The 24,827-nt window shown below is 45.5% G+C and overlaps 1 protein-coding gene across 4 annotated transcripts in view; it reads left to right on the forward strand.

Moving 5' to 3' along the window:
- Positions 1–2,692: 2,692 nt before the first annotated feature.
- The window catches only part of LOC144597950 (uncharacterized), a 38,147-nt gene continuing 16,012 nt past the window's right edge, over positions 2,693–24,827 (forward strand). For 2 of the 4 annotated variants that reach the window (XM_078407782.1, XM_078407791.1), the window contains exons 1-2: positions 8,505–8,874; positions 9,208–9,363. In XM_078407782.1, coding sequence (XP_078263908.1) covers positions 8,812–8,874; positions 9,208–9,363 — 219 coding nt within the window. In that variant the 5' untranslated portion in view covers positions 8,505–8,811. Of the gene's footprint in view, positions 3,111–8,504; positions 8,875–9,207; positions 9,364–11,987; positions 12,074–24,827 lie in introns of those variants that run through there. The other 2 variants (XM_078407801.1, XM_078407809.1) reach the window with 2 other exon arrangements.

Raw genomic sequence — 24,827 nt, forward strand, 5'->3', positions numbered from 1 at the left:
TTAATTACCCACTGAAATTAGATTCCCGAGCCTGAAACTAGGAAACCTTTGTCAAACAATAACCGTGATGTTAGAATAACTAAAATCGAGGTGCGTTTGAGTGAATTTTAACTTTACACAGAGACTATGAGAATTAATTTTATGCTCATGACTGAAGGAAAAAGTTAATGTAATGTGAATTGAATTTCACCCCTTCAGTGAAACTCCACAATCTTTGTTGCTGTATCGCTGTTGGTTTTGGTGTGACTTTTTAATATTACGTTACAGATGAATTGCTTCAGTTATTTTGGCAAAAATGGGATATCACAACTGCATCCTAAATTCGTGTCCTGCAGAAGACGATCGAGAAGGAATTAATGGACTTGGCCGCTGCATCCATATCAACTAACTTGCTGGGTGCTCTAACTATAGAATTATATTGCCATATTTGGGATTCTTATCCCACTTATTCCAGTTCACTGGTCGTATGCTGTGTACATTGTATCCTTTTCAATACAAGCATAAAACTGGATTTTAAAATACCTTTTCAGGGGATAGTTGCCATTACTCTGCAGCCTCAGTGTTTTCAGGTCAATGTTGCATGTTGATAAGTCGCCTCTTGAACCGCAACTAATTCATGAATAGAATATTAAATTTTCAAAATTTAAATGGTGACTTAAAGCAGGCAGTCATATTTGTGTAAAATGTACTGAAAGTGTTTTATAATTAAGATGGCACATGAGGCTACAGGTATAGACTACAAATTAATAATGTTAAAATCAAATATGATGTGAGAATTTTCCGTCAAGAAAGATGAAAAACTGACTAAACAGTCACAAAGTACTGGAGTAACTTAGCGGGGTCAGGCAGCATCTCTGTAGAACATCGATAGGTGACGTTTCGGAGTGCTGGAGTAACTTAGTGGGGTCAGGCAGCATCTGTGGAGAACATGGATAGGTGACGTTTCACAGAGTGCTGGAGTCATTCAGCGGGGTAAGGCAGCATCTGTGGAGAACATGGATAGGTGATGTTTCACAGAGTGCTGGAGTAACTCAGCAGGTCAGGCAGCATCTCTAGAACACGGATAGGTGATGTTTCACAGAGTGCTGGAGTAACTCAGCGGGTCAGGCAGCATCTCTGTAGAACATGGATAGGTGATGTTTCACAGAGTGCTGGAGTAACTCAGCGGGGTCAGGCAGCATCGCTGTGGAACATGGGCAGGTGATGTTTTAGGTCGGGCCCCTTCTGCAGATTTTGCAAACCAACGTCTGCAATTCCTTGTATCTATAAGGAAAAGTTTTGGAAAGTTTGCTGGAGCTCCCCTTTACCTTCGGGAAGATGGTTAAGTCTAAAGTCTTATGTCGGACATTCCATTAAATCAGCTTGCATCAATGATCAAGCAGCCACGAACCTTGCCGCCACAGACAAGGAGGGTGACGTGTAAAACCACAGGCCTCCTACTCTCCATCTCCGGGTCAGTGCAGTTCTCCTTAACTTCTCAGCCCCTTACAGACCCCACTGGCCACTAAAATGCATTGGACTGTGCGAGCATTCAGCAGCAGAGTTATAGCACAAGGGAGCATCAGAGTCAGAACTCTTATCGGTCCAGTCAAGTACCCACCATCCACTTCCAGTTATTTTAACTTTGCGTCGAATAACACTACCACGTGACATTATTGAAAATTCGATAATCCGACATATATGATATGTAAGAGATTGTGTTGGATTGACGGGAATTGAATGTAATAGATTCCAACATCCTCCATACAATTGACGTCAGGCTAATTGCTGAATGGTTCTTTGTTTTCTCTATCCCTTCTTTCGTAAAAAGTGGGGTTACGTTTCCTATATTCCAATCTGTGGAAATGGATCCAGGAAATTTTAGATGACAACCATAATCTTCATATCTACCTGTCATTGTTATTAGAGTGACAATTTAATGCACCCTATACAATTTAAAGGATGCTAGTCCTCCTCTACTCCCCCTCCTTCCCCTCCCTCCATCTCCCTCCCCTCCCCCGCCCCCACTCTCCCCTCCCTCCCCTGCCCCCCAACCCCACCCCCTTCCCCCCACCCCCTCTCTGCTCCCCCCCACCCCCCTCCCCCACTCTCTCCTCCCCCACCCACACTCTCCCCCCACCCACACCCCCCCTCCCCCACTCTCTCCTCCCCCACCCCCACTCTCGCCCCACCCACACACCCCCTCCCCCACTCTCTCCTCCCCCACCCCCACTCTCCCCCCACCGCCACCCCATCCTCCCCAACCCCTCGCTCCTCCAACTACCCCCACTCCCCCCATCCCACCCTCCACTCCCCCCATCCCACCCTCCACTCCCCCCACTCCCACTCGGCCCCGACGCCCACTCCCCTCCTTGGATCCGTTGGTGGCGAAAGCCACTTCCCAGCGCTGATTGCCGGCGAGCGGCAGCGGCGGGGTCTGGGGCCCGTTGGGAGATGACACTACACCTCCCATCGGGCAGCGCGGCGGCAGGAACTGGGACTACACCTCCCAGCGGTCAGCGCAACGGCGGGTTTTGGACTGCACGTCCCGGTGGGCAGCGCGGCGGCAGAAATGGGACTGCACTTCCCGGCGGGCAGCGAAACAGCGGGAGGTGGGACTACACTTCCCGGCGGGCAGCACAGCTGCGGCGGGAGCCGGGACTGCATGTCCCGGCGGGGAGCGCGGCGGCGGGAGGCGCACACAAGATGGCGGAGCGGGAGGAGGAGGAGAGCGGCCCCCATTTTGGGGAGTCGTCGACGGCACCGTCGATTGAAGCGGCCGTCGTCGTCAACACCGTCGGTGGAAGCGGCCGCTGGAGGGGACGCAGGAGGAGGAGGAGCTGGAGCTGTATTACGGTGATGGCGGGAACGGGGACTTGATGACGACGTCGGTTGAAGCGGGCGCTAGAGAAGACAGAGGGGAACGTTCAGTGGATGGGGTGAACGACCATCTCCCTCCCGCTTCGAGTCTCTCCCGGGGCCGAGTGCGGGCGAGGGGAGAGGGAGCCACTGACCCGCGTCCTGCCAGCGGCCATCTTGTTTGGCCTTCTCAATGGCGCCGCGCAATTAAAGTCGTACGTGTCCCATTGTGACGTCACACGCTGAGGACCTTGAAGAAATCGGATTGAAAGGTGATTTTAAAACTTTAAATACACAAGATCTGAGTTTTAGCGATAGATAGATAGATAGATAGATAGATAGATAGATAGATAGAAATATAGATTGATAGATATAGATAGATAGATAGATAGATAATATTGCCCAAAGATACTAGAGGAACAAGATAGACCACTCGACCCTAAAAACCGTAGTATGTCACGGCCCCATTTTAGTAGGCAGAAACTTGCAGAACCATTTTAAAAGAAAAATAACAAAAATCTGTGAGTTGATAGATGAGAGATATTCTGCATTTTAATAATATCATCACACATACTGTTCCCCCAAAACACTGATTACACTGCAAGAGGCAGAGCAAACGGCAGGTTTTGCTTACTAAAATGGAGCCTTTGCGTACTACACTTCAGCATAGGCGATTTCAACGGAGTGGTCCATCTTGTTCCACTTGTATCTTTGATATTGCCATCCATTCAGTATGTTGAGCCTTAACTCTTTTACAGTAGTTTGGTGTTGTGGTTTCTTTCCACATCATACTTTACACACTTGCACCAACACGTTAGTCTGACATCGGTGGTGGGGAAGAGGCTGGAGTCAATTATAAAAGATGAAATTGCGGAGCATTTGGATAGCAGTAACAGGATCGATTTACGAAGGGGAAATCAGGCTTGACTAATCTTCTGGAATTTTTTGAGGATGTAACTAGGAAAATGGATAGGGGAGAGCCAGTGGATGTAGTGTACCTGGACTTTCAGAAAGCCTTTGATAAGGTCCCACATACGAGTTTATTGTGCAAAATTAGAGCACATGGTATTGGGGGTAGGGTGTTGACATGGATAGGGAATTGGTTGGCAGACAGGAAGCAAAGAGTAGGAATAAACGGGTCCTTTTCAGAATGGCAGGCAGTGACTAATGGGGTACCGCAAGGCTCGGTGCTGGGACCGCAGCTATTTACAATATACATTAATGACTTGGATGAAGGGATTAGAAGTGACATTAGCAAATTTGCAGATGACACAAAGCTGGGTGGCAGTGTGAACTGTGAGGAAGATGCTATGAGGTTGCAGGGTGACTTATTTGTTCCAGTGCTTGCCAGTCTTCCTATCTTCCTATCCAAGTCATCTTTTAACTTAGTTAACCAATCTATAACCTCCTTTATATGGGGCAATAAGGTTCCAAGGGTTAATAAGTGTACTCTCCAAAGAGGTCGTGAAGTAGGTGGACAGGGCCTTCCTAGTTTTATTCATTATTATTGGGCATCTAATATCCAAAATATATTATTCTGGCTCCACCGACCAGATACAGACTGGTATCTGCTTGAGTCACAGTCTTGTTACTCCACGTCTCTTCCAGCTTTAGTATATTCCTCCCTGCCATTGAAATCCTCTCGATTCACATCCAATCCTGTCGTACTATCCACCCTCAAAATTTTTAATCAATTTCTCTGTCACTATAAGTTCACATCAACTTCAGTTCTGGGTCCCGTTCACAGTAACCATTTATTCCCCCCCTCTACACTTGATTCAACCTTTAGACAATGGGGTTTGAATGGTCTTACGTGCATTAAGGATTAATACACCGACAACATATTTGATAGTTTTGATAACCTGTGCAGAAAATATGGCCTCCCACATAATCATTTCTTTAAATATCTTCAGATCCGCCACTTTGCCATGAAAAACTTTCCTTCTTTTCCTGATCTCCTGCCTGTCACAGTGTTGGATAAACTCACTTACCGTTGCAAATAAAGGACTGATCTCTCTATTATATTCTCAATTGATGTCTTTAGGAGATCAAAACCTGAACAAAATTAAAACTAGGTGGGAGGATGACCTTGGTATGGATCTGTCTGAGGAATGCTGGGCAGAAGCACTGAAAAGAGTCCATTCCTTGTCATCATGTGCAAGATTGGGGCTCATACAATTCAAAGTTTTACACAGGGTTCATTTAAGCAAAGCCAGGCTTGCCGACATATATCCGGGGACAGACGCTGGCTGTGACAGATGCTCCTTCTCTCCAGCCAATCTAGCTCACGCATTCTGATCTTGCCCCAAACTTGGTGACTACTGGGCAGTGGTTTGTAAAACCATCAGTGAAGTCCTTGGGGTGACAGTGAGGCTTTGCCCGCTTGTAGCTGTATTTGGTGTAACAGATGGAACTGGGTTTAATTGCAAACCAATCTGTCATCATTGCATTCACATCACTTTTGGCCCCGTAGGAGAATTTTGCTGGTCTGGAAATCTACAACTCTTCCATCTGCTGCCGCTTGTCTAGAGGACGTAATGTTTTTCTAAAACGAGAAAAGATCAAATTTACACTGAGGGGGTCTGTGAAAAAGTTTTATTCAAAATGGGAACCTTTTCTGTCATACTTTGAGAGTCTAAAAGAACTACCCACTGACTGAGGGCACTTGATTGTAGTTGGGGATCTGCCTTTAATTATGTTTTACTTTTATTTATTTACTTATTTTTGTTTACATAAGTGCCGATTACCTCACAGGATGGCTGATACATAGTGAATGAGTGTATCCTGAACCATCTGACATGTTGTGGATGTGTGTGGGCCTGTGCCTTGGAGGAATGTGGAGGTTTTGCTGTCGGGTTGTGCATTTGTGGTGTATTGTGAACATATCAGCTGCAGCGGGGAGGGTGGGTGAGGGTTATTATTATTATTTTTGTTACTGTGTATAAAAAACAAAATGGAGGGGAATAAAAAAAATTATTTTAAAAAAAGAAAGCCAATGGAATGTTGGCCTTCATAACAAGAGGAGTTGAGTATAGGAGCAAAGAGGTCCTTCTGCAGTTGTACAGGGCCCTGGTGAGACCGCACCTGGAGTACTGTGTGCAGTTTTGGTCTCCAAATTTGAGGAAGGATATTCTTGCTATTGAGGGCGTGCAGCGTAGGTTTACTAGGTTAATTCCCGGAATGGCGGGACTGTCGCATGTTGAAAGACTGGAACGATATATATATATATATATATATATATATATGGAATGTATACACTGGAATTTAGAAGGATGAGAGGGGATCTTATTGAAACATATAAGATTATTATGGGGTTGGACACGTTAGAGGCAGGAAACATGTTCCCAATGTTGGGGGAGTCCAGAACCAGGGGCCACAGTTTAAGAATAAGGGGTAGGCCATTTAGAACGGAGATGAGGAAAAACTTTTTCAGTCAGAGATTTGTAAATCTGTGGAATTCTCTGCCTCAGAAGGCAGTGGAGGCCAATTCTCTGAGTGCTTTCAAGAGAGAGCTAGATAGAGCTCTTAAGGATAGCGGAGTCAGGGGGTATGGGGAGAAGGCAGGAACGGGGTACTGATTGGGTCTGATCAGCCATGATCACATTGAATGGTGGTGCTGGCTTGAAGGGCCGAATGGCCTACTCCTGCACCTATTGTCTATTGTCTAATTGACCCAGCCGAAGTCAAAGATCGAGCCAGACACTATTATAGAGTACAGCCGTTGTTTAACCGCAACCTTCATCAACATATCATTGAAAATCAGTACTGCCATATCTGTGAAGTTGAAGTGTAAGTGCCAAGAGTGTTTTATTGTCATGTGTCCCGAAACGGAACAATGTAATCCTTTCTTGCACCGTACTCTGGAAAAGCTATAATAAATAACAGAAAAGGTTCAGTATACTGAATTTTTGTTGTTTATTCTGGTATACTTGTATTAAATATATTAAATACTTGTATTAAATATATTTAGTACATAGTACTCTGTAAACACAATAATAAATGTTTTCAGAGTATTATCCTTTTGTAACTTGTGCTGCTATAAGTATATTTAATATATTGAATACAAGTATTTAATATATTTAATACAACTATACAATAATATATATACTGAACTTTTGTCGTTTATAATGTTCACAGAGTACTGTGTGTGTATGTACTTATATAAACATATTAGTCCTAGAAGTAGGATTTTAACCTATAAGTTTGTGTCAGGGGTTATGGGGAGAAAGCAGGAGAATGGGATTGATTAGGGAAGATAGATCAGTCACGATTGAGAGGCGCAGTAGACTGGATGGGCCGAATGGCCTAGTTCTGCCCCTATAACTTATGAACATTTCGGACACTCTGTACAAACATGGGTTATTTGGCTCCCTGCTTTATCTACTCTGTCTGAATTTTGTGAGAATTCTTCACAGTCATCTCTCATTTGAATTTTGGTCTCCCATTTTTTCTGTCTTTTTCTGATATCCTCACCTGAGTCACTCAACCTGGGATTTGGAATAGAGTTGTATGATTTATTGTTTTCAACCCATTGCTTAGATCACAAACCTTTGTTGATTTAGCAATTTAAAAAAAATGTATCCTAGGTCAAGCTGTATCTCTAGTTTTTAGTTTAAGAGATACAGCTCAGAAACAGGCCTTTCGGCCCACCAAGTCCACACTGACCAGTGATTCCCGTACACTAGCACTATCCCGCACACTAGGGACAATCTTGCAATTATACCCTGCCAATAAACCGATAAACCTTGCGTCTTTGGAGCACCCAGAGAAAGCCCACGCAGGTCACGGGGAGAACGTACAAACTGTACAGACAAGCACCCCGAGTCAGAATCGAACCTGGGGCTCTGGCGCTGTGAGGCAGCAACTCTACCGCTGGGCCACCATGCCACCCTAGACTAAACTAAAACTATCAGTCAGTCAAAGGCCCATTGTCTTGGTGGCAACACTGAGTCTGTATTGAAAGGGTTAGCCTGGCAGAACTGGGAAGGAGAAGAAGTAGGATTTTAACCTATAAGTTTGTGGTCCATCAGTCTGGATTATATTTTTCCCACTAGCTCGTGTTTATGTGAACACGGCTACTTTAATTACTATCATTGTGATCACCGCTGGACTAAGTCTGACTGCACTTATCGCTGAAACTCAGCTTCTGTACTTCCACATCCGCATGTGCAAGTAATGTACTAAATGTCTACTCCACTATTTTTAGCTATAATATGGACCACTTGTATACTGCTTTGTTAAGGAAATTAAGACCTTCTCACAAATATTAAAATATACCTTAAAATTCCGTTACAAGTAAATGATTGCTAAAAATTAAACTTGATCAAATCTCTGCCATTAATTAGTTAGCATCTACTTTGATTGATCATAGAAAGGATGCCAGTCCATACAAACTAGGCCTCTAATACAGTACATGCTCCTCATGCTTGACAGGTGTTTGATTTCGTGTGTTTTTGAAATAATGCGCTTCATTTAATACCAAAGCTTATTTTACACGCTTGTATTTTTGGAATAATGCACACAATTTTACACCTGGCAGACAGTGTAGTTGTGTATATGTTTAATTTACTCATTTTTGATCTTATGTACTGATTTTCAAGAAGGTAACCCTGTGTTTTCTATAATTTCGCAGTTACAACATTCCAGATGTACTCTGTTGACTTCCAGTCATGAACCGGGGCACTCAACGCTGGTATATGCATGCAAATTAGACTTAACTGAGGTTTTGCCAGTGATTTTTATGTCCATTAAACTATGCAGTACATCCCAGAGGGCAAAAAAGGTACCGCTGGCCTTCTGGCCATCTGGCCATTCAGGCATGAGCATTGAGCTGGAAAATATCTTCATAATATTCCTTCAAGATTCCTTCAGCGTTTGTGTTGGAAACAGTTTGATTTACAATTCAAAAATTAGGCTTTAAGCGTGGATGCAGTGAAAACATGGCATGCATGCAAAACCACTGATGTACCACTCATGTGGAAATACAATACACACGTTGGCTTTTACCACACGAACTTCACGGTTTCTTTAATAAAGGTAAGATCTTATGCTGGGTTTATGAAGCATACATTTTAATCAAGATCATTTAGGGCATTTTTCCTACATTTTAACATCATAATCTATTTTACCCACTGAAGAATTTGATTTTTCATTCATGTTCAAAGCCATCATAAAAAATAGAATAAGAAAATAACTGCAGATGCTGGTACAAATCGATTTATTCACAAAATGCTGGAGTAACTCAGCAGGTCAGGCAGCATCTCGGGAGAGAAGGAATGGGTGACGTTTTGTTTTTTATTCTATAAAAAATAGAATTTTAGTTTGTGATTGCAAATGGTACATAACTTGGATTCCATTCTTCCCTGATAGTGTGGTACTTTTGAATATATGATGAGCCAGCGTCCACTGCCTGTGGCGGAAGATCTCCCTGTGCTTCCGAATGCAAATGAAGGGCCAAAGTCAATTCCAGATACAATGCCAAGTACAAGTTCCAATCCAAAAGCATCACCCACAACATCTATTCAGGTAGGAAAGTGTGAGTCTTCTAAAATGTGATGCAGACGTTTATATTTTTAGATGCTGTCATGTTCAGTAAGCGTTTTGCCTGTGTTCTCAGGTTAAGCTGATTAAAATATTCGTGGTGTGTTAAAATAGTAGAGGCAGCTCTTGTTTTGATGCAGTTCGACTGATAATGGCAGCTGAACGGAAAATAATCTCTTCAAAGATAGACACAAAATGCTGGAGTCACTCAGTGGGCCAGGCAACATCTCTGAAGAAAATACACAGCTGACGTTTTGGGTCGGGACCCTTCTTCAGTGTGACCCGAAACGTTACCTATATATTTTCTCCAGAGATGCGCCTGACCTGCTGAATTACTCCAGCATTTTGTGTCTATCATTGGTACAAATCAGCATTTGCTGTTTCTTTTTATTACATTAAAGATTATTTTTCAGATTGGTTTCAGATTTCCACATTGTTCCTTATATTCCTCCATTCTGTAATAAATTGCTTCAGATGAGGCAGACGTAATTTTAGGTTCTTGGATTGCATCCAGGATAATTATTTTATTTGATTTAGTTTAGAGATACAGCGAGTAAACTGACCAAGCTAATTAGTCTACAAACCAGGACGTCTTTGGAGTGAGGGATGTAAGATTTGAGAAGTTTTCCCTCATTCTACAATCAACAAAACCAAAGAGCTGCAGTTTGGACATTTTATACGGGACTGGGGCTGATAGTAGAGAAAGGCTGCGGTCAGTTTTTAACAAGGGATGTCACAATCAGTGGGTCCCAAGATGGCCGTGGGACCTCGTGACCAGCCACAAAAGCGAAACCCCACAGCCCAGTCTCTAGGTTTCTGCAAAGTCACGGCCAGAACAATAGATAGATATTGGCCGTGCAGAAACCCGCGAAACCAGGTCGAAGTCCAGACACTGGGGCGCTGACATCAGCATACTCACAATGCCCCAAGTCGACCTACACAGTTAATCTCGTTAAGGGGGCACAATAGCCCATAGAAATCTACCTGGCAGGTGATGGGAAACCAGTTAAACCCATCACCTCTTAACGAGAAACAAATTAACAGACCGTCTAGCCATCACCGGTACTCCCGGACATAACGCAGAACAAAGAGAAAGCTCGAAACCCATCTTTGAAGCAAAAAGATCCCGAGATCTGGCGGGAGATAGGACGGGTCAGGATTAGAATAACTGCCCACGATTTTTGGGTTTTAGACAGACAGGAAGACAGACACAGCTTCAGTCACTGAACGAATATTGAGACTTGCGGAGAGAGAGAGAGGACACAGGACAGCGCTTGACGTTCACGGTGGCTATAGTGAGGCACACTCCGGCTGGAGTCCCTGCCACGTGGAAAGAAAAAGATAAGGACTCAGACCCAGAGATGAAAGTTGAGAGCAGTTAAGGGCTCACAAGTTTAAGTGTGGGCTGAAGGAAAGCAGTAGAGAAAAAGGCTGCACGATTAGAGATCGGCTAGACAAGTGCCGGTCTGGCCTAAGAGCGGTGCCAGAAGGCCCGGAAGGCAGTGTAGTCGGGTGCGCTGAGCGGAGACGATCGCGAACGAGAACGACCCCTGGGCAAGGTGAACCCCGGGACCACCCGAAAGGCCGAGACGACCGCCGACGACCCTTCCACAGCTACCTAATCGGAGGAAGCAGCACGACCAGCCAGTAACCCCAGTAATAGCCCCATGGTGAGCATGTACCCCGATCCTGCACATCCTGGACATAGTTTAGTGTAGAGGGGAGGGTGGTTTTTATTAACGTGGGTGTAAGTGAATATGTGCTGGCCAATTTTACGATGTGTCGTACGTTCCCCATCTTACACTCAAGTATTGTATCATAGTTATTGCGTTTATGATTCAGAAACAAGAACTGTAATTATGCATATGTCTTATAGAACTGTGTCAAAGTATTCATGTACCATAGTCCCAACCGCTCAATAAAAGCTTTTCCGTTTAAACCCTGGTCTTCAAATCTGGTCTGGTTGAATTTTCTGCACTATCAACACTCCTGCATCTAAGTCTAGTGTCTAGAACCGTAGGGGGTGAGTGGGTCGAGCCACTCACGGGGAACCAGTGTGCGCGGCCTGGTCGAGGGACCAGAGCAAGGCACAGGGACCTTAGGTCGGGCGAAAGCTCGGCGCAGAAACCCCTTACAGGGAAGAAACCAGAGCATAAGAAAATAACTGCAGATGCTGGTACAAATCGATTTATTCACAAAATGCTGGAGAAGGGTTTCGACCCGAAACGTCACCCATTCCTTCTCTCCCGAGATGCTGCCTGACCTGCTGAGTTACTCCAGCATTTTGTGAAGAAACCAGAGCATCCGGTTTAAACCTATGCAGTTCAAGGGGAGAACCTACAAACTCTGTACAAACAGCACCCTTAGCCCGGATTGAACCCGGATCACTGGCGCTGTAAGGCAGCAACCTTACTGCTGCGCCACCGTGCTGCCCTGTTGTTGCGAAAGGAAGTTGAGAAAGGAAAAATGCTGGATTAATAAACTAATGTTAAATAAAAAGTAAACTAAAAACAAAATATTTCAGGGTTACTAAAAGATGCATATGTTTTAGTGAAGATTATTATAGAGGCAGAAACTCAAAATTGAATGGTTATTTCTCTATTTTCCAGAATATTGAAAATAATTGTGTTCAGTCAGTTGGCATTGGTGGACTAATCATTCAGAGCACTTCATTGACTGACCCAAAGACAATGAAGTAAGTCTTCTCTCTAATTTACCTCCCCACCTGTATTTCAATCGATGACCATTTTAACAGAGTAGGAGGGCAATAGCTGGGAGTCAGTGGGTTTGTAGTAGATGTCGGTCACTGGTCTGTCTCCTGTGATGGAGATGGTGAGATGATCGGTCTGAAGAAGGGTCTCGACCTGAAACATCACCCATTCCTTTCCTCCAGAGATGCTGCCTGACACGCTGTTACTCCAATATTTTGTGATACCTACCATTTTAACAAATGAAGAAAACTGCATTATGTAAATTTGCCACATTTCGTCAGTTCAAATCAAAATTATTTTATAATGAAATTACAATTCAGAAAAGATAAACAGATAACATACGAGAGAACTTTATTGATAAAAGATAACAAAAAAATATTGGTGGCATTAATATTCTGTATGCATTTGTAAGTCTCCAAATTAAACTGACTGGAAGGTTGTAAGGAGTCGAGCTGTAAGCTATTTAGATGGGATGTAGTTTACATTGTCTGTATTGTGCTGATTTGCCCTGTGGGAGGTTCCTGTCTGTCCTGCCTGTCTGTCTATCAGTCTTTCTCATTGCTTGAGTGTCTAAGTTCTGAACACTACTTTGAGTTGGTTGGTCATTGCATGCATGAATATTAAATTCTTTGTGCCATAAAGAGTCCACATATTTTGGGCAGGTGTTGATTCTCAGCTTATTTTCTAGACAGAAACCTGTTTGAGGTATATATTGATTCTTTCCAGTAAACTAAGCAAGTGTGGAAAGTACTTAAAAGAACTGCAATCAAACATGCTCCATCCACATGGGGATTATATGTCGTTTTTATCTTTACTTGCGTGAAAAATCCCACACTTTATTGCTTAAATGGACAAAACGGTCTAGACAACCTTATTATTTCTTCCTTTTCATTATTACTACCTAACAGTTGTCTGTTTCATTATTGGGCATTGGGGCAAAATCAGAGTGCTGGCACAACCATTATCAACATGGAGGATGAAACTCTGCCAATCAAAGAACAGAAACTTAAGGTCAGAGGAGCAAGATTTAATAGGAACCTGAGGGGTAACTGTTTCACATAGAAGCTGGTAGATATTTAAATCGATCTGCCAGAAGTAGTTGAAGCAACTACTGTAAACAACTTTAAAAGGCAATTTTTTTATTCACAAAATGCTGGAGTAACTCAGCAGGTCAGGCAGCATCTCGGGAGAGAAGGAATGGGTGACGTTTCGGGTCGAGACCCTTCTTCAGACTGATGTCGGGGGTGGGACAAAGGAAGGATATAGGTGGAGACAGGAAGATAGAGGGAGATCAGGGAAGGAGGAGGGGAAGGAAGGGACAGAGGAGCTATCTGAAGTTGGAGAAGTCGACGTTCATACCACCGGGCTGCAAACTTCCCAGGCGAAATATGAGGTGCTGCTCCTCCAATTTCCGGCGGGCCTCACTATGGCACTGGAGGAGGCTCATGACAGAGAGGTCAGACTGGGAATGGGAGGGGGAGTTAAAGTGCTGGGCCACCGGGAGATCAGTTTTGTTAATGCGGACCGAGCGCAGGTGTTCAGCAAAGCGATCGCCGAGCCTGCGCTTGGTTTCGCCGATATAAATAAGTTGACATCTAGAGCAGCGGATGCAATAGATGAGGTTGGAGGAGGTGCAGGTGAACCTCTGTCTCACCTGGAAAGACTGTTTGGGTCCTTTGATGGAGTTGAGGGGGGAAGTAAAGGGACAGGTGTTGCATCTCGTGCGGTTGCAGGGGAAAGTGCCCGGGGTTGGGGTGGTTTGGGTAGGAAGTACCAAACTTGGTACTTGGACAGAAACATGGATTGGAAAGGTCCAGCAGGATATGAGCCAAATACGGGCAGGTGGAACTAGTGTAGTTGGAACATCTTGGTCGGCCTGGGCAAGTTGGGCTGAAGGGCCTGTTTCCGTGCTATGTGATGGATGATTTCTGATCCTATTCCACAAACTAGGGTAAAAATGTCTTTCCAGGTAAAGGAGGCTGGTGCACAGAAAATAAAAAAATATGTCAAATAGTTCAGTAGCTAAAGCAACTGGACTATTGATTTCCAAACAGAAGACCCCATATTTAACATGAAAGGTTGATAGCTGATGTTGCTTCTGTAGTCAGTGAGATTTAATAAGTTTGTGACTCATCTGAAGTGCGGTAATCATTTAATTTAGAAACAGTGAAGCTAAATCCATGAGTATAAACAGACATAATGTTCTGGAATAACTCGTCAGTTCGGGCAGTGTCTCTAGAGAACATGAATAGGTGATGTTTTAGGTTTGGATTCTTTTTAGACCAAAATGTTGCCTGTTCATGTTCTCCAGAGATGCTGCCAGACCCTGCTGCGTTACTTCAGCACGTTTTTGTAAACCAGCATCTGCAGTTCCTTGTGTGTCCTTGCAGTCTAACTCTAACGAGATCATAAAACTGCAGCATTAACATAACCTGCATTAGTGATTCGCAAATGTTTCTGCACAACAAGAAACTGAGTATTGATGCTAGTTTACACCCAAGATAGACACAAATTGCTGGAGTAACTCAGCGGGTCAGGCAGCATCTCTGAAGAAAATGATTAGGTAACGTTTTGAGTCAAGACCCTTCCTCAGACTGAAGAGGTCAGGCTGTTGTTGCTCGAACTATGCATTTGTAATTTTCCTGCATCTTAACGTTCCATATAAAAAAAACAATGGAGTAACCCCATCAAAATGCCAATTATCTGATATCTTTTGCCTAATGACACAATTGTTGCATTTGTATTACACCATTAATATGGTGAACTCAACAATACCACAAAAGCACAAAGTGCTGGAGTAATGTGGCAGGTATCACAAAGTGTTGGAGTAACACAAGGTAGATGGCGGGGAACTTCTTCCACTGGTGGAAGGTTCAACAACGAGGGGACATAGATACAGGGTAAGGGGAGGGAGGTTTCGGGGGGATGTGAGAAATAACTTTTTCACCCAGAGGGTGGTTGGAGTCTGGAATTCACTGCCTGGGGTGGTGGTGGAGGCGGGAACACTCACAACGTTTAAGAGGCATTTGGATGGGCACTTGAAATGCTACAACATTCAGGGCTACGGTCCAAATGCGGGAAAATGGGATTAAAATTAGACTGTGTTTGGTAACGGGCGGCGCGGACACGATGGGCCGAAGGGCCTCTTTCTGTGCTGTAGGACTCTATGACTCTAACAGGCAGGTCAGGCATCATCTCAGGAGAGAAGGAATGGGTGACGTTTCGGGTCGAGACCATTCTTCAGACTGATGTCAGGGGGTGGGACAAATAAAGGTTATAGGTGGAGACAGGAAGCCAGAGGGAGAACTGGGAAGGAGGAGGGGAAGAGAGGGACAGAGGAACTATCTAAAGTTGGAGAAGTCAATGTTCATACCGCTGGGCTGCAAGCTGTCCAAGCGAAATATGAGGTGCTGTTCCTCTAATTCCCAGTGGGCCTCACTATGGTACTGGAGGAGGCCCATGACAGAATGGTCAGACTGGGAATGGGAGGGGGAGTTGAAGTGCTCAGCCACCGAAGGTCCGCCTTAACCAACCTGATCTCCCGGTGGATAGACTTTTTGCAGGAGACAGGGTGGGAAGAAGTGTAGTCCAGATAGCTGTGGGAGCCAGTGGGTTTGTAGTAGATGTCAGTCACTAGTCCGTCTCCTGTGATGGAGATGGTGAGATCCAGAAACGGTAGGGAGATGTCGGAGATAGTCCAAGTATATTTAAGAGCAGGATGGAAATTGGTAGGGAAATGTATGAAGTCAGTGAGTTCTGCATGGGTACAAGAGGTAGCACCAATGCAGTCGTCAATGTAGCGGAGGTAGAGTTCGGGGATGGGGCCAGTGTACGTCTGGAACAGGGATTGTTCGACGTACCAGACAAAGACGCAGGCATAGCTAGGGCCCATACGAGTGCCCATAACTACGCCTCTGGTTTGGAGGAAGTGGGAGGAGCCAATGGAGAAGTTGTTAAGGGTAAGAACCAGCTCTGCTAGTCGGAGGAGAGTGTTAGTAGATGGGGATTGGCTGGTTCTACGGTCGAGGAAGAAACGGAGGGCTTCAAGACCATCCTTGTGGGGGTTGGAAGTGTAGAGTGACTGGACATCCATGGTAAAGATGAGGGAGTGGGGTCCTGGAAGTTATCGAGGAGACGGAGAGCATGTGAGGTGTCATGGACGTCGGTGGGGAGGGATTTGACCAGGAGGGATAGAATGGAGTCGAGGTAGGTGAAAATAAGTTCGGTGGGACATGAAGAGACCGAAACAATCGGTCTGCCAGGACAGTTCTGTTTATGGATTTTAGGTCGAAGATAAAATCGGGCCGTGTGGGGCTGGGGAACGATAAGGTTGGAGGCATTAGAAGGTAGAACGCCGGAAATGGTGAGATCCGTGATGGTGCTGATGATTAAGGTCTGGTGCTCGTCGATGGGGTCATGGTCCAAGGATAAGTAGGAAGAGGTGTGATGATAGATACAAAATGCTGGAGTAACTCAGCGGGACAGGCAGCATCTCTGGAGAGAAGGAATAGATGACGTTTCGGGTCAGGACCAGAGATACTAGAGGAGAATGATAGACCACTCGACCCTAAAAACCGTAGGGATGCTGCCTGACCCGAAGTTACTCCAGCTTTTTGCGTCTATCTTCGGTGTAAATGAGCATCTGCAGTTCCATATCCAATGATATCCAATGACTTGGCCTTCGCAGCCATTTGTGGCAATGCTCTCCCTGTGACCGTGTGGGTTTTCTATGGGGTGCTCCGGTCTCCTCCCACATCCTACTGTGCAGCTTTGACAATAGACAATAGGAGCAGGAGGAGGCCATTCGGCCCTTCGAGCCAGCACCGCCATTCACCGTGATCATGGCTGATCATCCACAATCAGTAACCCGTTCCTGCCTTCTCCCCATATCCCTTGATTCTGCTCAAAGATACTAGAGGAGCATGATAGACCACTCAACCCTAAAAATTGTAGTATGTCATAGCTCCATTTTAGTCTGCAGAAACTTGCAAATATTTTAAAAGAAAAATAACAAAAATCTGTGAATTGATAGATGAAATATATTCTGCATTTTAATGGTATCATCACACATACTGTTCCCCCACAACACTGCGAGAGGCATAGCGAACGGTGGGTTTTGCTTACTGAAATGGCAGACGTTACGCTCCTTTGCGTACTACACTTCAGTACAGGCGAATTCAACGGAGTGGTTCATCTTGCTCCACTGGTATCTTTGATTCCGCTAGCCCTAAGAGCTCTATCTAACTCTCTCTTGAATACATCGAGAGAATTGGCCTCCACTGCCTTCTGAGGCAGAGAGTTCCACAGATCTCTGGGTGAAGTTGTAGGTTGATTGGCTTCTGTGGAGAGCCTGATGCTTGTTTTCTATTTCCCCGTGTCGTTCAGGGAAAGGATGGGCAGACTGGGAAGGATCTTCTCCCTCCGGAGGCTCCTGCTCCTGGTTCCCGGCTGCACCCTCGGCCTGTTCCTGGCCCAGCGACTGCTCAGCGTGTCCAAGGTGGCAGGGCCGGCAGAGGGCCCGGGCCAGCCGATCTCCAGCACCGCCATTCTTTGTGATCGTGGCTGATCATCCACAATCAGTAACCCGTGCCTGCCTTCTCCCTATAATCCCTTGATTCCGCTAATCCCAAGAGCTCTTAACTCTCTTTTAAATTCATCCAGTGAATTGGCCTCCACTGCCTTCTGTGGCAGAGAATTCCACAAATTCACAACTCTGGGTGAATAAGTTTCTGCTCGCCTCAGTTTTAAATGGCCTCCCCTTTATTCTTAGACTGTATTCTGGACTCCCCCAACATTGGGAACAATTTTCCTTCATCTAGCTTGTCCAGTCCTTTTATAATTTTATACGTCTCTATAAGATCCCCTCTCATCCTTTTAAACTCTCATCCTTCTAAACCAATCTTTTGCATTCAGTTCAGTAAAAATCATTCAATGTATATGCACAATAATACTCAAATACTTTAGGTTTAGGGTCAGAGTTAGGGTTATAGGGTGTCAGAATAGAGGGTTTTACTATCTTTCCATTCACATTGAAAGAAGTTAAAAAGTGTAGAGTGTTAACTTGGCCATAAAGGCGTTGTCCCGGCAGAGGCGATGGGTTGGAGTTAAGGAGATGGCCTGGCCGTACGATATTTTTGATCTTCTCCATGCCACCCTGGGCTGTTGCAAGCCACATCCGCTCAGCACCATCGGCCTCTTGGAGTGACGCCTCTTGGAGTTCATGTGACAGGAGCAGAATTAGGCCATTCAGCCCATCAAGTTTCAGCGAGTTTTCAATTAGGTCCCCCCTCATCCTTCTACACTTCAGTGAGTAGAGGCCTAGTGCTGTCAAACGCTCATCATATGTTAACCCAATCATTCCTGGGATCATTCTCTTAAACCTACTCTGGACCCTCTCCAGCGCCAGCATATTCCATATGGGGGCCAAAATTACTCACAATACTCCAAATGCAGTGGGACCAGTGCCTTATAAAGCTTCAGGAGTGGTAAGAACTCAGCCTCCTCACCTGCACCTCACTTGCCGCCATCTTGAAGAAGATGAATCTGTGTAGTCATATTTCCTATTCCGCTTGGGTAGCTTACACCCTAGCAGTATGAACATTGACATCTAACTTCAAATAGCCCTTACTTTCCCTCTTTCTCCATCCCCTCCCCCTTCCCAGTTCTCCCACCAGTCTTACTGTCTCCGACTACATTCTATCTCTGTCAGACCCACTCCCCTGACATCAGTCTGAAGAAGGGTCTCGACCCGAAATGTCACCCATTCCTTCTCTCCAGAGATGCTGCCTGTCCCGCTGAGTTACTCCAACATTTTTTGTCTACCTTCGATTTAAACCAGCATCTGCAGTTCTTTCCTCCACATTAAAATTACATGTTTTTTTATAGAACATAGATAAACGATATAAGATCATAAAAAATCGGAGTAGAATTAGGCCATTCGGCCCATCAAGTCCACTCTGCCATTCAATCATGGCTGATCTATCTCTCCCTCCTAACCCCATTCTTGAACCTTCTCCCCATAACCTCTGACACCTCAGATCTAAACATGGTGTTCATATTAAAGAGATTTATTCTGTTAAATTGGAATGAGGGAGGAAAGTAGAGCACCCTTCACAGGGAGAACATACAAACTCGGGTCTCTGGCGCTGTAAGGCAGCAGCTATATTGCTGTGGCACTGTGCCACCCAAATGTTGTTTTTCATATCATATCATATCATATATCTACAGCCGGAAACAGGCCTTTTCGGCCCTCCAAGTCCGTGCCGCCCAGTGATCCCCGTACATTCTCACTTCATTTCTGTGTTTGCAGTTGTTTGAATTTTATTGCTCTTCCTCCAACATTCCACCAATATTCCCTGTAAATATTAGTTACTTACCTTAAATGTCAGTGGTTGAGTGATTTCCATCCCTTTTTATACCATTACACACTATTTATCCCCAGAAAGCAGCCTTTCATTGTGCCTCTTCAGTTTAATCACAAGGATATCTTTTATCTCTTTTATTAAGCTGTTTCATCCTAAAATGAACTCTCCATAGTACAGTATAAGAAAATAACTGCAGATGCTGGTACAAATCGATTTATTCACAAAATGCTGGAGTAACTCAGCAGGTCTGGCAGCATCTCCATAGTATCTCCATACTATCTCCATAGTACAGAATGTGTAGTAGGGAACTGCAGGTGCTGGTTTAAACCAAAGAGACACAAAATGCTGGAGTAACAGCGGCACAGGCAGCATCTCTGGAGAGAAGGAATGGGTGACGTTTTGGGTCGAGACCCTTCTTCAGATCTGATCTGTAGCTTTATCTCTAAAGTACAGCCCTTTTAAAGTGACATGGCAGTAAGTCAGCTTGGGCTGTCACACCAGGCAGGGGTGTAGGAGGAAGGGACCATACATTGTTAACCCTCCTCCTCTAGCTCCCCCTTTCTCCCCCAGACCACACTCTCCCTGCGGGCCGCTCAGGGGCACGTGTGGCATTGTGATGTCACAAAGGGGTGTTTGTGACGCAGGCGACATTGTCGTGGCACCTGGAATGTAGCTGCAAACAAAGGCGATGGTGCACCAGTTGGTCTCAACCGCGCTGAAAGGTGGAAGCACCAGTTAATGTCAAACGCACTGAAAGGTGGAAGCACCAGCTAATCTCAACCGCCCTGAAAGGTGGAAGCACCAGCTAATCTCAACCGCCCTGAAAGGTGGAAGCACCAGTTAATCTCAACTGCATTGAAAGGTGGAAGCACTAGTTAATCTCAACCACTCCTGAAAGGTGGAAGCACTAGTTAATCTCAACCGCCCCGAAAGGTGGAAGCACCAGTTAATCTGAACCTCGCTGAAAGGTGGATGCCATGGACGCTGAAGTGGTCGAAGCAGAAGATGCTCCCATCTCTGAGCGGTAGGAAGGTTTATGTTTTTAGCTCACAATTGAACTTGGGACCTCCTCTAGCCAAATTACCAGAGACAGAGAAACCTTGTTCGTGGTGTTGGCTGACGGCAGCATCGTGCTGCAATGTGAATTGACTGCCCGCCATTAAACCGTGCACGGTGGTGCGGGGAAATGGCCACAGCTGGGTCAGTTCATCAAGCGCCAACCCCAGGGCCAGGCTGGTGATGGAAAATGGGCAGTGGTACATTGTGGGCCTGGTTGACTTTTTGCGAGGATGAATTAGACGGTGATGATCATTGTGTGGTTTCTCAGGGCCTAAGACCCAGAGCCAAGGCTGGCTGTTGCACCAAGCAGTTATTACTTACCAAGCAAGAGGGATGACACAGTCAAATGGCACTTGCATTCCAAAAACCCAGGTATTGATGCCCAGTTTGGGTAGGGCCAAACATGTTGATCTGTTTCTTCAATAACAAGGCAATAGTGGAGGTTTCTTGATGATTGTGCAAACTAATGAAGAGCAGTTAGCGAGAGGAATCGAGGAACCAGCCAAGTGACAAGTATGTTATTACCTGAAAGTAGACACATAATGCTGGAGTAACTCAGCGTGACAAGCAGCATCTCTGGAGAGAAGGAATGGGTGACATTTCAGGTTGAGACCCTTCTTCATTACCTGAGCAGATAGAAAATTGAACTTGTGACCTCCTCCGGCCAAATTACCAGAGTCAGAGAGGGAAACAAGCAGAAGGTGGCCACAGCCAGGGACCCCTGAGATAATCAGTGGTAGAAAGGAGACGTGGCTGTGGTGAAAGATTGGACTTGGGTAGTCAGCATGGTGCATCGTGTTGGGTAGACTGATGGGGAATGAAGGCTAATAAATCCCATGGGCCTGATGGTCTGTATCCCAGGGTACATTTTAGGAAGTGGCTCCAGAAATCGTGGACGCATTGGTGATCATTTTCCAATGTTCTATAGATTCAGAATCAGTTCCCGTGGATTGGAGGGTGGCTAATGTTATCCCACTTTTTAAGAAAGGAGGAAGAGAGAAAACGGGAAATTATAGACAAGTTAGCCTGATATCGGTGGTGGGAAAGATTCTGGAGTCAATTATCAAAGAAGACATTGCGGAACATGTTGATAGCGGTAACAGGATCGTTCCTGTTGCTATTGATGGCGTGCAGCATAGGTTTACTAGGATAATTCCCGGAATGGCGGGACTATCATATGTTGAAAGACTGGAGCGACTAGGCTTGTATACACTGGAATTTAGAAGGATGAGAGGAGATCTTATCGAAACGTATAAGATTATTAAGGGGTTGGACACGTTAGAGGCAGGAAACATGTTCCCAATGTTGGGGGAGTCCAGAACAAGGGGCCACGGTTTAAGAATAAGGGGTAGGCCATTTAGAACTGAGATGAGGAAAAACTTTTTCAGTCAGAGAGTTGTGAATCTGTGGAATTCTCTGCCTCAGGAGGCAAATTCTCTGAATGCATTCAAGAGAGAGCTGGATAGAGTTCTTAAGGATAGCGGAGTCAGGGGGGTATGGGGAGAAGGCAGGAACGGGGTACTGATTGAGAATGATCAGCCATGATCACATTGAATGGCGGTGCTGGCTCGAATGGCCGAATGGCCTCCTCCTGCACCTATTGTCTATTGTTCCGAGTCAGCAAGGGGAAATCATGCTTAACTAATCTTTTGGAATTTAAGAAAATGGACAAGGGAGAGCCAGTGGATGTAGTGTACCTGGACTTTCAGAAAGCCTTTGATAAGGTCCCACATAGGAGATTAGTGGGCAAAATTAGAGCACATGGTATTGGGGGTAGGGTACTGACTTGGATAGAAAATTGGTTGGCAGACAGGAAACAAAGAGTAGGGATTAACTGGTCCCTTTCAGAATGGCAGGCAGTGACTAGTGGGGTGCTTGGTGCTGGGACCACAGCTATTTACAATATACATTAATGACTTAGATGAAGGGATTAAAAGTAACATTTGCAAATTTGCAGATAACACAAAGCTGGGGATGCAGGGTGACTTGGACAGGTTGTGTGAGTGGGCAGATACATGGCAGATGCATTTTATTGTGGATAAATGGGAGGTTATCCACTTTGGTGGTAAGAACAGGAAGGCAGATTATTATCTGAATGGTGTCAGGAAATGGGGAAGTACAAAGAGATCAGGGTGTCCTTGTTCATCAGTCACTGAAAGTAAGCATGCAAGTACAGCAGGCAGTGAGGAAAGCTAATGGCACGGTGGCTTTCATGACATTAGGAGTTGAGTATAGAAGCAAAGAGGTCCTTTGTACAGGGCCCTAGTGAGACAACATCTGGAGTACCGTGTGCAGTTTTGGTCTCCAAATTTGAGGAAGGACATTCTTGCTATTGAGGGAGTGCAGCATAGATTCACTAGGTTAATGCCAGGAATGGCGGGACTGTCGAATGCTGAAAGACTGGAGTGACTGGGCTTGTATACACTGGAATTTGGAAGGATGAAAGGGGATCTTACCAAAACATATAAGATTATTAAGGGATTGGACACGCTAGAGGCAGGAAACATGTTCCCAATGTTGGGAGAATCCAGAACCAGGGGCCACAGTTTAAGAATAAGGGGTAGGCCATTTAGAACGGAGATGAGGAAAAACCTATTCACTCAGTTGCAAATCTGTGGAATTCTCTGCCTCAGAAGGCAGTGGAGGCCAATTCTCTGGATGCTTTCAAGAGAGAGTTAGATAGAGCTCTTAATGATAGCGGAGTCAGGGGGTACGGGGAGAAGGCAGGAACGAGGTACTGATGGTGAATGATCAGGCATGATCACAGTGAATGGCGGTGCTGGCTCGAAGGGCCAAATGCTCTACTCCTGGAACTATTATCTATTGACTTTGTGAGGGGGCAGTGGGAGAAAGAGATCGCACATTGTTAACTCTGCAGGTAGGAACTGCAGATGCTGGTTTAAACCGGAGATAGACAGAAAAACCTGGAGTAACTCGGTGTTCCTCCCCTCTGTGCCACTTTCTCCCAGACGGCGCAGGCGTGTCGTGGCAGTTTGAGGTGTTTGTGACGTTGGCATCCGTTGCCAGGGGCGGGGCCGGCGTTGCTGGGGTGCAGCCTGCGTTGCCAGGGGCGGGGAATGACGCGTCATCAGGCACTCTATGGCGCGGGGAATGACGCGTCATCAGGGCTGCTGCGCGCGACCATGCAGAAAGGCAGATGCAATGGGCGTCGATGCGAGCCCGAGCGCCCGGCCATATATTAATGGTGTTGAATGGCTGCCGGCCATTCAAACCTGAGCGGGGAACTGGCCTCGGCCGGTCCAGGCCGGCCTGCGGATGGGAAGTGGGCAATGGTACATTTCAAAATTTAAATGGAACGGGTTGACTTTCCGCAGGGATCCATTCATGATGATTATAATCGTCCCGCGGTTCCTCACCACATTTATCTATATACGAGGAGTGGAGAGAGTGGGGGTGTAGGGAAAAGGGGGGTGGGTGAGTGGGGGTGGAGGGAAAAGAGGGGTGGGTGATAGCGGGTGGGGGAGGAGAGTGGGTGTGTTGGGGAGGAGTGAGTGGTGGGTGGGGGAGGAGAGTCAGGGAGGAGAGAGTGGGGGGGTGGAGGAGGAAAGAGTGGGGAGGAGAGACGGGGTGGTGGTGGAGGGGAAGAGAGAGTGGGGGAAAGGGAGAGTAAGGCTCGGCAGGAGGGTAGGGTGGGGTTTGAAGGTGGGAAGAGTAGGTGGGGGTTATATATATATATATACACACACACACATATATATATATACACGCACGCATATATATATATACACATATATAGACACAAACATACATATATACATACAAATACACACATATATACACATATATGTGTGCATATACACATATCCATGTATGTACATATGTATACATGTATACATACATGCATACATATACATATGTAAACACACACACACATATATATATATATATATATATATATACATATATATCCATACATATGCATATATATTACATACAAATATCGTTCCCCAGTCCCGCACGGCCCGATTTTACCTCCTACCTAAAATCCATAAACAGAACTGTCCCGGCAGACCCATTGTCTCTCTCTGCCTGTTCATGTCCCACCGAACTTATTTCCACCTACCTCGACTCCATCCCATCCCCCCCAGGTCAAATCCCTCCCCACCTACGTACAAAACACCTCACATGCACTCCATCTCCTTGATAACTTCCGGGTTTCCAGGCCCACACTCCCTCATCTTTAACATGGATGTCCATTCACTCTACACTTGAAGCCCTCCGTTTCTTCCTCGATCGTAGAACCAGGCAATCCCCATCTGCTACACTCTCCTCCGCCTAGCAGAGCTGGTTCTTA

Source organism: Rhinoraja longicauda, chromosome 1 (genome assembly GCF_053455715.1).
Source record: "Rhinoraja longicauda isolate Sanriku21f chromosome 1, sRhiLon1.1, whole genome shotgun sequence".
NCBI lineage: Eukaryota > Metazoa > Chordata > Chondrichthyes > Rajiformes > Arhynchobatidae > Rhinoraja > Rhinoraja longicauda.